General features: G+C 44.4%; 1 protein-coding gene across 1 annotated transcript; it reads right to left on the bottom strand.

The window, feature by feature from the left end:
• Positions 1-15825: 15825 nt before the first annotated feature.
• Positions 15826-16227, bottom strand: LOC145395523 (uncharacterized). Its single transcript, XM_080269130.1, has one exon. It carries the CDS (start codon positions 16225-16227, stop codon positions 15826-15828), a length of 402 nt encoding a protein of 133 aa, XP_080125256.1.
• Positions 16228-16604: the final 377 nt, after the last annotated feature.

Raw genomic sequence — 16604 nt, 5'->3', positions numbered from 1 at the left:
CACCATGAGGCCACACTCCCCCCTTGCGACCCACACCCACCCTTACCTCCACCACCACCCGATCCAGCTGCCTCTCACTCGCTGGCCAGATACTTAACCACACTATCACCCAGTCCCCCAGTCTCACCTACACCACCCGGACAGCCCACCCCTACGCTCCACATGCCCAAATCACATCCCCCACAACACTACCCCTACACCAGGCCCAATGGAAAATTCCGCCAGCCCCACTCCTCAGGGAGAAGAGCTGCACCTATCCCGGATGACTGCATAAAACCCGACCACCTTACCAGTCATCAGCAGGCAGCTAGGAAGCACTGACCACTTTCCACCTCCAGCTATGAAGGTACACCATATCACCTGGGTCCCAGCCACGGGAAGAAACAGTGCATCCATGGGACACACCACCTCCTCCAACTCCTTCAGGAGACATCCCAGACCTCCACCTTGTATATCACATACTTGTACCCCGAGACCCAGACATAGCCACCCCCAACTGGGCATCCCTCCTCCATCACCTCACACCACCCCACAGTACCACCATGGTGGACACCTACTATCTCCAGCCATGGGGACGTGACTTTCCCCCAAGACGGTGGTGAAATACCCACAGCAATGAGACATCACCAAGATGTCATGACACCCACCCCAGGAGGAGACCACAGAGGGGCTCTGAGGGCGCGTGCAATATCTAGGTAGTATGGGCCTATGTTCCCTGCTACCTTGCACCCTTATTCCCTGCAACATACCCAGTGAGAACTACACAGTGCTGGTGCATTACCCTCCAGCCGGACCAGCCCTTGACAGGTTCGGGGTGGGGCTGATCCTTCAGTCCCAGAGAGCATCTGAGTGATGGCCACTAGCTGCACTAGGATGGAGATGGCCACTAGCCACTCACTAGCTGCATCACCCCCTCTGCAGAAACAAGTGATGGCCACCAAACATGCTAGGGGAGAGATGCCCATCGCTTGCCCTCCTTCTGCAGCTGTCTCCAGGAGCTGGACCTTGGTGATGGCCACAAGCTGCACCAGCAGGCAGGTGACTGCCACTAGCCGCACTTTGCCTGCCATTCACTCCCCTCCCAGGACCTCGCTGACGGCCATTAGCCACACCCCTGACCAGGTGACGGCCATCAGCCGTACTCAGCCCACAGTCCACTTGGAGAACAAGGCGACAGCCACTAGCCACGCCTCCCCTAACAGTACCTCAGTGACGGCCATTAGCTGCACCTGTTGACAGGTGATGGCCACTAGCCACACCTCACCCTCAATCCTTCCCGGAATTTGGGCCCTGGTGATGGCCATTAGGTGCACCTACAGGAGAGGGATGGCCACTAGCTGCCTACCCCTGTTGCCCTTGGTGGCAGCCTCCAGCCGTGCCAGGGGGAGACCGGACACCACCAGCCTCTTACCCCCTGTGACTTGCCCTCCAGAGAACGTCCCTTGCTTGGCCCACCCCTCCTGCGGCCGAGTGGGACATCCCTTCTGTTCTCCCCATAGAGGCAGCCCCCAGGAGGAACTACCCTCTCTGAAGGAGGTCTGGCAAGGCCCCATTGTGACCCTGGAAGTACGAGCAGTGCAGCCGGCACCCAGACAAGACCACTCACTGTCAGATTCTCGAAGGAGAGGACGCCACAGGCCACTCCTGACAGCGACCCAACCCAAGGGAGACCGCAGTCCCTGAACTCGAGGCCCCCCCAGGACCCCGGGGCATGGCCTCCCCAGCCCCAGACGATGAAAACATCCTGCCCAGGATGGGCGCAGACAAGCGTGCCCACTTTCCCTATTCGATCCCAGCCCTGAGGACCGAATTCCCCACCAAGGCCCCACTAGAGAAGGGCCCCTCTCCATGCCACCCAGTAGCCCACTCCAGATGACATGACCCTGGAGGGTGGCCCCATGCACTCCCAGGGAAGGCACACCTGAAGTGACCCCTCCCACACCTGGCTGACACCTGTAGGAGCCCAAGACTTCAGTAGCCCTGTCGGAGTCCCCCCACCCAAATAGTGACTTTGTACCTGAATCGTGTATTGTGCCTTAATTGTATGTACACTCACGCATACTAATTTCTGCTCGGGGGTTACCACTTCCTTCCCCCCCTCTACCCTGGACAGAGGGAAGTGGGGAATCGCAAACAAGTCTACCCCACCTTCAGCCCCCAACTCCCCCACCCTCCACCTCCAACTGCTAGTTACTGATTAGACACAAATTTTCTCATGTCCTGTAAACATGACTAAACTTTCGTCGCACACGCTTTCAATGGCCAAGATATAGACTGTATCTAAAAATAAATTATTACCGTATTGAATTGCATTCTCGAATTGATAATAATCACCATCATTGTAATCCAGTGTCATCCGATGCGCAGTTCTGGGTTCCAGTGCTTACCTTTTCATTTCCCCCGGCTCTCTCTCTCTCTCTCTCTCTCTCTCTCAATTTACTTTTCCCATTCACTCTTTCTTTTTAAAATTATATAACTTTCATTCTCTTGTCTGCTCTCTCCCACTCTCCCCCCTCTCTCTCTCGCTCATTGTCTTAAGTCTTCCCCACCTCTCACCCCTACCCATCCCTACCTTAGGCCTGATCAGTAGTCAGTTATACCGGCACCGCTCCTTTGTGTATCGTATGCAGGCAACATTTATCACACACACTTAGGTCAGATGTATGGAAAGCTCATTTTTTACCATTGTATTTCTCATTATGTGCCAAGTTCAAACGGAGAACACCAGAACAATATTTGTAATTGTTATCAGAGTGACCGTTCCTCTTCTCATAGCTGGGTAGCTGGGCATATAAATTGCTAGACACACACACACACACACACACACACACACACACACACACACACACACACACACACACACACGATCTTGACTTAAATTTTGCATTGACAGCATGGCGACTACAAATATAGTCATTCGAACAAATGACAGTCAATTCCGAGGTTTCTGTGTTCATGCAACCTTTGGCCGAAGCCAGTGCTGGGAGCAGTATTTCAAAGACCTGCACCAGTAACATTTGGATCACTTGACGGGTAAGAGTGCTGGGACTTACAGTTCCGTGTTGTAAGTTCAGCGTTCTTGTTTCCATTTTTTTACAGAATATGATTTACGTCATTCATATATACTGTATATACATCTAATCAGTAACTGGCAGTTGGAGGTGGAGGGTGGGGGAGTTGGGGGCTGAAGGCGGGTTAGACTTCCTGGCGATTCCCTCCTTCCCTCTCTCCAGGGTAGAGGGGGGAAGGAAGGGGTAACCCCTGAACAGAAATTAGTATGCGTGAGTGTACATTGTATTCAGTATTGTGTGAGTTTAAGATAATACACGTGTAAGGTTAATTGACCAGGGTTTTTATGCCCTGTTCCTCTCGTGGTGCATTCTAGTTCTGGTCTCGAAAGAGAACCCTGGCTCAACAGCTAGTGTTCTTAGGGGGAGAAGTCGACCTAAAAAGACCTAGCATTATATATATATATATATATATATATATATATATATATATATATATATATATACATATATATATATATATATATATATATATATATATATATATATATATATATATATATATATATATATATATATATATATATATATATATAAAACTTTCACCTTAACTCAACCCAGATTTCTGACCATTTGCAGTTTATTTCGCATGGTTCAGTGGCAGAAAAAGGCATTGCTGCAGTTCTACATCCTTTCCATAACACTTTTTTTCTGATAATCATATTCTAATGTTATTTTGTTGTTGCAGCATAGCATTCAAGATGGAGAGACTGGAATTTTAGGGCAGGTTAGGGTGAAAAGGTAATATGTTTGTTAGAGTGTATGGCATTATCTGCTGGAATATAGGTGGAATGCTGGAATTTCAGTCAGTTTCCAGGCATATATGTAAATCAGCATGCAGAATTAGAATAATTTCATGCTCAATTTTTCCAACAGCTACATCAGGGGAGTACTTTTTTGGTATGCAGAGCCATGACGTTGGTACAGGCACTTACAATGTTGAGTTCTCTGACGGTAACTCATTGCCAGAAGATGATGTAGTGAACACCATCAGGGGAAAAGAAATGTCCGTCCAGAAAGTGAGTGTTTATTTCTTTGTGTTCATTAGCTAAATTGTATATCCTCATCTTCCAACTTCATAATTTCCTCTCACTCCTTTTTAAATCCTAAGGAGCAGCTCAGTCAAGTCACTTTCTAAGGAATTTCACACGTAAGGGTTGGCTTTGTCATTGGTTGAGGAAGCTCCCCAACACCTTTTCCGAAGCAATTTATTTTCCATTTAACACCTTACTGTCCTCCACTGTGTTACATAAATTCTTCCAACATCACCATACCCAGCGTTAAAGAATAAAACGTCAAAGAATATTGACCAGCCATATCCGAGTATAAATCGCCAAGGAAAAGATAGGTGTGTGTTAGCGGGCTTCCTTACCTGACGCCAATGCGAACCAATGTGATTCTGTCAAGACAAGCTCAATATGGTACTTCATTTTAGATCCATGGGGATTTTAACACACATGCTGCTTCTAGCCTTCTTCCTTGTATTAAAAATGGTGAACCTTCATATTGTGCTTCACTTTAGCAAGTCCACATGATCTCACATATACCTAGTAATTTTTTTATACTTGTTCAGGCGAAAGAAATAACCCAGCCACTGGGGGCACAAGCCAGTGCAACTTAGTGCCGGTCCGAAGCCCTGATAAATGGAGAGGGGTATGTCATGGAAGGGCATCTGGAGTAGGCAACTCAATATGCAGAGCACAAAAGGAATCATGATACCAGATCCGTCATGGCCTGGGTCAACAACAATTGCCACCGGTGCTGTTGTCCAACAGGGGGCCAGTTGAAAGTATGCGACTGTTGGACAAAGGAAGGAGAGGAGGAGAAGAGGAGGAAGACAGTTCCAGAGGAAGCGGGAGAGAAGGGAAGGTAGAAGAGTGGAGATGAGAGTGGAATATTTGAATGTGGGCCCGATGACGGGTAAAGGGAGAGAGCTGGCCGATATGATGGAGAGGAGAAAGTTAGATATACTGTGTGTGCAGGAAACGAAATGGCAGGGAACTATAGCGAGGACGATTGGAGGAGAGTTCAAGTTGTTTTACCATGGCGTGGATGGGAGGAGAAATGGTGTAGGGGTAGTAGTGAAGGAAAAGTAGTGTACTGGAGGTGAAGAGAGTGTCGAATAGAGTAATAAGCTTGAGGATGGAAATTGAGGGGGTCCTAATAAATGTCATCAGTGCATGTGCCCCTCAAGTGGAGTGTGAGTTGGAGGAAAAGGAAGAGTTCTGGAGAGAAGTAGAGGAAGTGATACAGAGCATACCCAGGGAGGAAAGAGTGGTAATGGGAGTGGATTTGAATGGGCATGTTGGAGAAGGAAATAGTGGTGATGAGGAGGTGATAGGCAGGTACGGTGTTGGGGAGAGGAACACAGAGGGTCAGATGGTTGTTGAATTTTCGAAACGGATGGAGATGGCTGTAGTAAACACTTATATTAAGAAGAAGGAGAATCAGAGGATTACTTATAAGAGTAGGGGAAGGAGTACACAGAATATATCCTATGTAGGAGATGCAACTTGAAAGAATTCAGCAATTGTATGGTAGTGCCAGGGGAGAGTGTACTAAGACAGAATAGGGTGTTGGTTAGTAAGTTGAGTTTGAAAGTTAAGACAAGGAGGAAAGTGAGTGCTGAACCAAGGATTAGGTGATGGAAGCTGAAGGAGCAAGACTTCTGTAGTAAATTTAGGAAGGAGGGGAGTCAGGCTTTCGGAAGCAGGTAAGACGAGGGCGGGTGGGCAGTTATCTCAGAAGTGGTGAGGAAGAAAGCCAAGAAGGTACTTGGGGTGACATCGGGACAGAGGAGGGAAGACAAAGAATGAGAAAGTACAGGATAGCATAAATAGGAAGAAGCAGGCAAAGAAGAATATGGACAGACACAGGGATGAAGTAAGCATTCGGGAGTATAAGGAGACGAAGAACATAACCAAGAAAGTGGTTGCTAAGGCAAAAGAAAATGTATACCAGAAGCTGTACGAGGAGCTGAATAGTAGAGAAGGGGAGAAAGACCTGTACCGAGTAGCCAGGCAGAGAGACAGAGCTGAGCAGGATTTGCGGCATGTGAGAATGATAAAGGATGTAGATGAGAATGTACTGACAAGTGAGAAGAGTATACTAAGAAGGTGGAAGGAGTATTTCGAAGAGCTGATGAACATAGAAAATGTGAGCGAGAGAAGGTTCGAAGAGTTGGAGGTAGTGAATCAGGAAGTGTGAGAGATCAGCAGAGAGGAAGCGAAGAATGCCATGAAGAGGATGAAGGATGGTTAGGCAGTGGGCCCAGATGATATACCAGTGGAAGCATGGAGGACCTTAAGAGAGATGGCTGTGATGTGCTTACCAAAATCCTTGAGGGTGGGAAGATGCCGGAGGAGTGAAGAAAAAGTGTTCTCCGATTTCCAAGAACATGGGTGATGTTCATTGCTGCAGGAACTACAGAGGTATAAAGGTGATTAGCCATGCAATGAAGATATGGGAAAAAGTGGTACAAGCTAGGCTGAGAAGAGCAATGAGGGTCTGTGAGGAGCAATATGGTTTTATGCCAGGGAGAAGTACTACAGACGCCATATTTGCTTTGAGAAAGGTGTTGAAGAAGTATAGAGAAGGCCAGAAGGAGTTGCATTGTGTGTTTATAGACTTTGAGAAGGCTTACGATAGGGTACCACGAGAGGAGTTGTGGTACTGTATGAGAAAGTCAGGAGTGGCAGAGAAGTATGGAAGGACATGTACGGCGATAGTGTAACAGCAGTGACATGTGAAGTAGGAATGACTGAGGGTTTCAAGGTGGAGGTGGGATTTCATCATGGATCAACTTTGAGCCCCTTCTTGTTTGCAATGATGAAGGACAGATTGACAGAGGAGATTAGACAGGAGTCTCCTTGGACAGCGATGTTTGCAGATGACATTATGATATGTAGTTAGAGCCGGGAGGAAGCCGAGGCAGAGCTGGAGAGATGGAGATATGCACTGGAGAGAAGGGGAATGAAAGTAAGCAAAACCAAGACTGAGTGCATGTGTGTAAATGAGCGAGATGACAGTAGAACCGTGAGGCTGCAAGGTGTAGAGTGGGCAAAGGTAAATGAATTCAAATACTTGGGGCCAACTGTACAAAGCAATAGAAAGTGTGGTAGAGAGGTAAAATAGAGAGTGCAAGCTGGATGGAGTGGGTGGAGAGAGGTGACAGGAGTGATCTGTAACAGAAGGGTCTCTGCAGAAATGAAAGGGAAAGTTTATAAGACTGTAGTGAGGCTGGCCATGTTGTACGGAATGGAGACGGTACCACTGACAAAAAGATAGGAGGCAGAATTGGAGGTAACAGAATTGAAGATGTTGCGTTTTTCTCTACGAGTAACGAGGTTGGAGAGAATTAGAAACGAGCGTATTAGAGGGAAAAAGCACGTGCGTCAGTTTGGGGACAAGGAGAGGCGAGACTGAGATGGTTTGCACATGTGTGGAGGAGGGATGAGGAGTATGTCGGGAGGAGGATGCTGGAAATGGAGCTACCAGGCAGGAGAAAGAGAGGAAGGCCAAAGAGAATGTTTATAGATATAGTGAAGAAGGACATGTGGGTGGTAGGTGTAACAGAAAAAGATGCAGAAGACAAGAGTCATATGGAGATGGATGATCCGCTGTGGCGACCCCTAAAGGGAGAGCCGAAAGAAGAAGAGTTCAGACGAAAGAAATGCGTTGAGGATGCTCACAGAATAAGTGCATTAAAGTAATATATAAATATGTATATATGATTTTGTACCTAAAGATCTTCATGCCTCCCTAAATGCACTGTTTTCTTCACCGGAGTCCATATCACTCATCTTTTCATATGTTATTTAAGCTGAGTATGGCGATACTGAAAGGATTTGTGCAATGCAGAAGCGGACGGGTAGAAGTACTGACATAAATCGATTCGGAGAAGCTGTTAGGGAGCTTCCATAAATGACGAGAATAGGGGTCAAGATCATGTAAATCTACAAAATGCAAGGAACTATAGAGAATGCACTGATATATCATAAACCAAATTGCAAGGTCAAATTACCCATTATTACCCAAGTATTGATAGTACTATCCTCCCCCATTGCTGTCAATATTTACCAGGCAAGGCCCAACCCTATGTAGTTATTATTATTATTATTATTATTACTCATTATTATTAGTATTATTATTATTACAAAAGATGAACAGAGGAAGGAAAAACAATTAAAAAGATCAATATACTAGATTACAGGTGTCCCCCATTCATTAAAAGAAGAATAATCTGTAATAGTTGGATTTAAACTGCCGTTGGTTGAAGTTAGGGTGAAATAATCTGGGAAAACGAGTTCGAAAATGGGAATGCTTGAGGAATAAAGGTATTTTGATTTGTAGCATATTTAAATTATCGCAATTTATCGTACAAAGGGTGTCCCGGAAACTAAAATACTTGGTACTGATTACCAGAATCCTCATAATTTATCAACAAATACATCTTTTTTACTGAAAAGATCCTATGGCCATATTTATTGCATATATTATTTTGAAAATCAATGTTTTTTTTTTGCACTTTGTGTAATCATTGGTCTGCCACAAATAGGGGGGCGTACATTCCACGCCCCCCCTCCAAATCCGTGCTTACAATATATTAAGGGGAGATTCTTGACACCATTAAAAAAAAAAAAACTATCTGAAAGAGAGTAGGTGTTAAGAAAAACTATTCATTTCTACCCATTCTTAACACAGACTTAGTGGCCCATACATAATATTTCCCTTCCACTGCACAAGGCTATTTTGTGTATTATGGGGACAACTCAGTTATAGTTATCACTGCTTATCCTGCATTACTTATTAATTTCTACTCCAACTGTCGTACCCACGCCCACACAAGCAGACCGAGCCGTCCCCGCAACGGATAAGATACAGTCAGGCAAGTTTTTTTTTTTTTGTTATGCATGGAAAAAGGAACCAAGGGCCCAGAGCCCGCAAACCATTCCTTCCAGGAAAAACAAAACAAAACCAATAAAAGAGAGACCCAAATTCAAGATCTTTTCATTTAGAGATGCCTGGACACATTGTGTTTGAAAAACTGGAGATCATTGGAAGTGGGAAATACAGACAGAGGGAGACAGTTACAGAGTTCACCTCTTGCGTAAATGAATGACTGGGAGTAACGGTTAACTTTTCATTAGAAAGCTGGACAGAAAAGGGCTGAGAGTTTGCTGCTAGACGGGTGGTAGGTGCCCGTTGTAGAAGTGGAGGGGTGCAAGCAGACAGTTCAGAGGAGCAGGGACCATTGAAGTAGTGACAGAAAAGATATAAAGATGCAACAATGCTGCAAAAAGACAGAGGCTGAAAAAAGCCATTAGGAGGAGAGTTAATGAGATGAAAAGCCTTTGACTCAACCCTATTAAGAGCTGTATGTGGGGAGCCTCCCCACACAAGAGAGTTGTAATCCACATAGGGGTGAATAAAACCCGTGTATAAAGTCAACAACTCTGCAGGGGTGAAGAAGGTACGGAGTCGGCTTAGCACACCTAATCTCTTGGAAGCAGATTTTACAAGAGATGAAATATGATCTTTCCAAAATAAGTCCAGAGTGAATAAAACCCCACGCATGTTCAAGGATGATGTAGGATTCAGCTGGATATTATTAAACATTAGTGGGTACTCCTGTGAAGGATTTTGTCTGGTTGATGGGTGTAAAAAGTGTGAGTTTTTGATGCATTAAAAACAAGATTATCTTTACCACAGTCAGAGGTACGAGCCAAGTCAGACATTAGGTGTGCCATAGCCTCATCCCTTGTCTGTTGAAGTAACTGCTGAGATGGACGTTGCATGAACTGAATGGAAAGGTGAAGAATGGAATCATCAGTTTATGAACGGATAGGGTTAGATGTAGAGCTTAGAAGGTAATTGATGAATAAAAGGAAAAGAGTTGGCGTTAGGACAGGGCCCTGAGGAACACCACTGTTGATAGATCTAGGAGAAGAGGGATGGCCGTCTACAACAGTGCCTATAGAACGACCAGAAAGGAAGCTGTAGATGAAGGCATAGATAGAAGGATAGAAACCGTAAGAGGGCAGTTTGGAAATTAAAGATATATCCCAGACTCGATCGAAAGCCTTTGAACTGTCAGGTGCAATGGCAAAGCCTTCGCAAAAGTCCTGAAAGGAGGATGACCAGGAGTCTGAAAGGTAGGTGAGAAGATCACCAGTGGAGCGTTCCTGACGCAACCCATACTGACGATCAGAAAAAAGGTTGTGATAGGAAAGATTCTTAAAAATATTTTCTGTTATGAATTAACTCGAGAACTTTGGAGACACAGGATGTTAAAGTAATTGGACGATAGTTAGAGGGTTGGGAATGGTCACCCTTCCTTGGGACTGGCTGAACGAAAACTAATTCCAGCAAAAAGGAAAGGTACAAGTTGATAGACAAAGTTGAAAGTGTTTAACTAGGCAGGGTGTAAGCACAGATGCACGGTTCTTGAGGACAATAGCAGGAACTCCCTTAGGCCCATATGCTTTGTTAGTACTGAGGCCAGTAATGGCAGAAAATACATCAATTGAAGAAATATTAATGTCAGCCATGAGGAAGTAAGAGAGGGGGAAATGATGGAGGAACAGCACCGGAATCATCTAAGGTGGAATTGGAGGAGAAAGTCTGAGCGAAGAGATCTGCATTATCAGTAGAAGAAATAGCTACAGAGCCACCAGAGTTAAAAAAAGGGAAGGAAGGATGATGAGGTAAAGTTGTTAGAAAGGTTTTTGGCTAGGTGCCAGAAGGAGTGGGAAGAATTTCAGTTGGAGAGTTAAGGGCATTTAGTATGGATGAAGTTATATTTAGCAAACCAAAGAACAGACTTAGCACGATTCCGAGCAGAAACATGAAAAAGATGTTACTCAAGGGTGGGTTGCCTCTGGTACCTTTTGTAGGCCCTCTCCTTGTTGTGGACAGCATTAGTGCAAGCATAAATAAAACAAGGCTTTCTTGCATTAGTCAAAGGATATGAGAAAGGAATGTATGCTTCCATGTCCGAGAGAATAACCTCCGTAATGTGCAAGGCACACTCAGATGGTTCCTGACCGTGAAAGCAATAATCATTCCAGGGAAAATTAACCCGCCCCGTCCCGACGACGTATGGGTACGTCACCACGATTTGCATTTGCCAGTCCCGGCGACGTACCAGTACGTCGTGCAATTGCAAGGTCGCTAATTTGCACAATTTTCAATTTTCGCACGTGATTTTTCGTATGTATACACGGGACACCTTCCTCTATTCCTGTACAAGATACCAAGCAGGGACAATGCCTTACACTGCATAACCTCCCCCCTCCCCCCCTCACGACATTGTCTTGGCAAAGGACCTGTTACCAGTGACCTGGCTAGTAAAGTTATTCAGGGCCAGAGTGATTCCCCAATCGATGACAATGTGGAGGACAATGTTTACATAGCATTAGAAGAAGAAACAGCCAGAAATAATGATCAGGTAGTGTGGCAAAAATAGGTCAGGTATGGTGATTAGTTAGTGAGTGAAACAATGCTTATAATGCCTTTATTACTGCTTGAAAACCAATATACTGTCATACTACATATACATTCGTACCAAGTAAATAAATAAGTACCGTTTATGAGTGGATAAAATAGTTACCCTCCCATAGAACTCGTTTTCTTTGGTGCCAGCATGTTAGAAAACCCACTCAGGTAAGGAGGAACTCCTACCTGGATTGGGCACTTTAAACCTCAGGTGAGCGATTTCTCTATGAATTTTCGATGTTTCTCACCAAAAGCGAAGGTTTTAGCCAAAAAAAAAATTTTCGAAAATACCTCGGGACTGGGGGATGTCGGAGGTGCGGAAAGCCTCGGGACGTGACGGGTTAAAGAAGTACTGCCTGAGGGCTTCCCAGTCCACAGCTCCAAAGTACCACAATCGACGTTTCTTTGAAGGGTCCACAGGCCATACCGGAGCAGTAGGACAGGTTAAGATAATAAGGTTGTGATCGGAGGAGCCCAACGGAAAGGAAAGGTTAACAGTGTAAGTAGAAGGATTAGCTGTAAGGAAGGGGTCAGGTATCTTGGAGCTCTCTCCAAGGCGGTCAGCGATATGGGTAGGGTGCTGTACAAGCTGCTCTAGGTCATTAAGGATAGAAAAGAGATAGGCTTGTTCACCAGGTGGATCAGTGAAAGGAGAGGAGAGCCAAAGGTGGTGGTGAACATTGAAATCTCCTAGAATGGAGATTTCAGAGAAAGTAGAAATGGATAGAATGTGTTCCATTGTAGAAGTAAGACAGTCGAAGAATTTTTGATAGTCAATAGAATTAAGGGATAAGTAAACAGGGCAGATATACTTAGTCAGAGAATGACAGGAAAGCCGAAGCCAGAGAGTAGGGAATTCAGAAGAATCAAGGTCACGAACACTAGAACAAGATAAGTCGTTGAATACATATACACAACAGCCACCTTTGGCTTTGAAATGAGTATAGAGAAAGTAGAAGGATACAGAAATGAGTTTGCTATTAGTTGCCTCAGACACCTGAGTCTCAGTCAAGAAGAGAAGGTAAGGTTTAGAGGAGGAGATGTAAACAGAGTGATAGGCCACGAATGTTGCAGAAATGAAGAAGGAATCAGACAATGGTTTTAGGCATCTCGTTGAGTCGTCACCGGGAGAGGGGAGGATGGGGGAGGCGGTGGCTCAGTTGGTAGAGAGGTGGTCTGCAGTCTTACTGGACCCAGGTTCAAATCCCCGCTGCGCCTGAGAACATTTTAAGGATTTGAATTTCATTAAATTAGACTTTACTGATCTACTAGAGGATCCACCAATATATCTTAAAAATATCTCCTCTAATACCAGCACACCAGTCCTGTATTAGACAGCCCTAGTATATATTCAATATGGACGGTGGATCTTAGCGTTGAGGTGGTGACATGTAGAGGTGTGTGATATGTAGGAGGACTGGGCCGTGAGAGTAGGCTATGAACCTTATGCCCAAAGTTGGACACATAAAAAAAAAAATTATGGTCCCCTCCTGGGGTTTCTGAGGCTTGGTTGAATAACACCATTTTTCTTTTTTTTTAATTGAAAAGGAAGTGTCATGTGTACTGTGCATGTAGTTTGGTGTTGACAGAGAAACTTGCATTAGAGAGCATGCTTCTCTACTCTCTGTGTAGCTGAAACACCAAAAAAGTTCACCAAAGGGGGATGGTCACGAACTAGTCCCGAGGGCTGATAAAACGGGAGTTCCAGCTCTCCCTGTCATCAGCTTGCCACCCACCTTAGAAGTACTGCCCTGCTCGACTGGTGCTACAGTCTATTCCTCGTAACCAGAGTTACTAGTGGAAACCTATTCTTGGATCACCCTGCCATCACTAGATATTTTGTTTGGCAGTTCATAGTTTGTTATTTTTAAAGGAAAACTAAGACAATGACATAGAAAGATACTGGCAATTTTAGGTGGAAATGGATAACAGGTCTACATAATCAAACTATTTTCTCTCATCAGGTATGAAATATAACATTTCTAGTGCATTTCTATGCACTGAGTTTTAGCATAGCGTGCCGCAATAATATGGAAACTACCTTTTATCATTTGGTTGATTTTTACCGCTGGATGCATATGCTTACTTAAGTCTGCGTCAAACACAGTACGATAGCCCCTGATCACAGCCGATCTTTAAAAGAGAAAATTAAATTTTTTCTGAGTCGGCTAACATCGTCTGTTTATCGTGTAAAAAGATCTCCTCAATTCGTCCTTTTCGAGGGGGTGTCATACGGGTCGGAAATCATCCACTGTGGTCAGCCAAAAAATAGTGCATGCACTATTTTTTGGCCGACAGTGCGACGAAAAAACGCTATTTTTTGTCGTGTTACTATCGTGTTGTTATCGAACTATGATCGTGTGAGAATCGCCGTTGTCGTCCTGTGATCGACCAACTTTATTGACCTCAGTCTGTGTTCGATTGAAACGTCAGTAGCACAACCACAACACGATCTTTATACTATCACAACACTACAAGAAAACAACAACAAGATAAATATCCTCCCAAAATCGACTTCCACAACCACTGTACGACAACAGCCAGATCGTTACTCGACACCTGTAAGAGTCACTCGACTTCAGCACGATCAGTGTATGATCACAACACAATATCCACACAAGTAATCGCGTGTGTGAAACCAGGTTATCGTGTGGCAGGCACGATTGCCACTCGACCTACACGATAACTGCACAATAACAACTGGATTGCTACACAATATACCGCCATAGTCGTGTATGGCACCAGATTGGCTACATGACAAACACCCGATTTGCTCACGGCCCACAGGATAGGCGCAAGAGCTCAGTTGGATGTGCACATGACACACACAATATGCGCACAACACACTCAACAGTGGTGCGATGATTTGTGCTGTGTGGCAGTGGCCGCATATATATAAACACCCTTGGGCAGTGTCAAAATCATTATTAATCTCCGGCCCCCTCTCACCCACACCCGGACCTCAACACAGTGTTGGAATAAAAGACAAGAGGGCATATGAACATTAAACAAAGACAAAGTAAGGAAGTAGAAATGAAGAGTGGGCAAGAAAAGAGAAGAGGAAAAGGAGCAAGAAAAGTTGGAGAACCTATAAAGCAATAGAAAGTGACTGAGGTCACGAGAAAAAGAAGCGTGTGGGCATGAGGGACCCCATTGTGGAAGACGACCCTACACAAAACAAGTGACCCAAATCGTATTACGAGCAATGGTTTTAAAAAAAGATCGATTGTAAGAGTGAAATATTGAATAGTGGGGAATCGGATGGCAAGGGAGAACTGTATAAGATAAAACATACATTAAGAAATAACAATAATATTTATTGAAACATTGATATTATAATTGAAGTATAATAATTATACTTCAATATTGAGATTACAAAAGATAATTGAAAAAGTTACAATATTATAAAAGTAATACAACTATTTATTGAAACATTAAACATTGATATTATAATTGAAGTATAAATGAGATTACAAAAGATAATAGAAAAAGTTACAGTATTATAAAAGTAATAAAATTTTTTATTGAAACATTAAATATTTTAATTATAAATGAGATTACAAAATAGAATGGAAAATGTTACAATATTAGACAATACTAAATAAGGATAGAAATTATTATGGAAACATTACAATATTATATAAGTAAATGAGAATACAAGTTAATATTTATGGATATACTGAACTTAAATGAAGTCATTGAGAATTGAAAAATGACGAATATATACAACTATCAAAATACTTTAACAATATCTTAAAAGCTGCTATTCGAATGATGTCTGACAACACGTAAGTTTTGCAATCAGGAAAGAAATGCAATTCTCAATGGGACGTTAAATTGTTATAGATATTGCATACAGGGTCGTGGTTATTTTCTATTCAATTATTTTTGCTTTGCAATTAGTCAACTGGCTCCTGCCATGGCAGCATGTTATCTGGCTGGCTGCAGTAGTCCATGAGGTAGTCCCTCACAGCCTTGGCAAGTCCTGGTCCCGTTTGTTGAAGGCGTGGCTTGAGTCTGTGTAGGGGGTCCTTCCTCCAGAGTCCATGCATCACGTCCATGTCGTGCACACCATCAGGTAGTACGTTCGTTCCGGGGCATCTTTCTATCAGTATGTTGTGGAGAATGCAGCTGGCAAGGATCACCTTCTCTACAGTGGTAGGTGTAGGTTCAGGGTCATGAGGAGGCACCGGAAGTGATTGGCCAGGATCCCAAAGGTGTTCTTGACAACCCTCCTGGCCCTCGACAGACGGTAGTTGAGTTACGCTGTTTTCTGCAGCCATTCTCTCATTGAGAAGGAGTCGTCACCCACAAAGAAGTAGGGCATTGGCATATCACCCCTAGGTAGTGGCTCTCTGGGTGGCAATCCTGCAGTGTCGTCCTCAAGCACCTTCCTGAGGTCAGTCACCTGGAATATTCCGGCATCCGATGCTGACCCATTGACTCCCACGTCGACGTACATGAACCTGTACTTCGAGTCCACCAGTGCCAGCAGAATGATGGAATGGAACCCTTTATAGTTGTAGTAAAGGGATCCCATGTTGGCAGTGGCTTGCATTGCAATGTGCTTGCCGTAGATGGTCCCTATGGTGCGATGAAAATTCCAGGTGTCTGAGAATCCTCTGGCAACCCCCTTCCACCCCTTCGGTGTCGTCGGGCACATGATGACCTCCATGAACTCCTCAATGATGGCTCTTGTATGCCTCCCCTGTGACCAGAAAGCAGAGTGTCATGGCTAGACATAGACCTGGCTCCAGGGCCTTCCTCCAGTTTGTGTCCTGCTTGGCAATCCTCAGTGTGAGCCACTCAAGTATCTCTTTGAAGAGCTCCTCATCCATCCTCATGTAGGTGGGCTTGTTGGTGTCCAGGAGGGTCTTCATCAAAGTATCACAGTGGCCATGCTGGGGTCTTTCGATGATTCAGTCCCTTACAGAACAACTACGTGACTTGAGTGTTTTTTTTTTTTCTTATCCTGTATCTTCTTGAGGAGGATGGTGCAACACAGCTGAAGTTTCAAGTTGTTTATCAGCATTTGGCTGC

Source organism: Coenobita brevimanus, chromosome 31, assembly GCF_032717465.1.
Source record: "Coenobita brevimanus isolate Jiangsu-jjx chromosome 31, ASM3271746v2, whole genome shotgun sequence".
Taxonomy (NCBI): Eukaryota; Metazoa; Arthropoda; class Malacostraca; order Decapoda; family Coenobitidae; genus Coenobita; species Coenobita brevimanus.
This window is presented reverse-complemented; position numbering and strand designations above follow the sequence as displayed.

Coding starts and splice junctions, on each gene's coding strand:
- LOC145395523 (XM_080269130.1), bottom strand. CDS start 16,227: ATGTGCCCGACGACACCGAAGGGGTGGAAGGGGGTTGCCAGAGGATTC.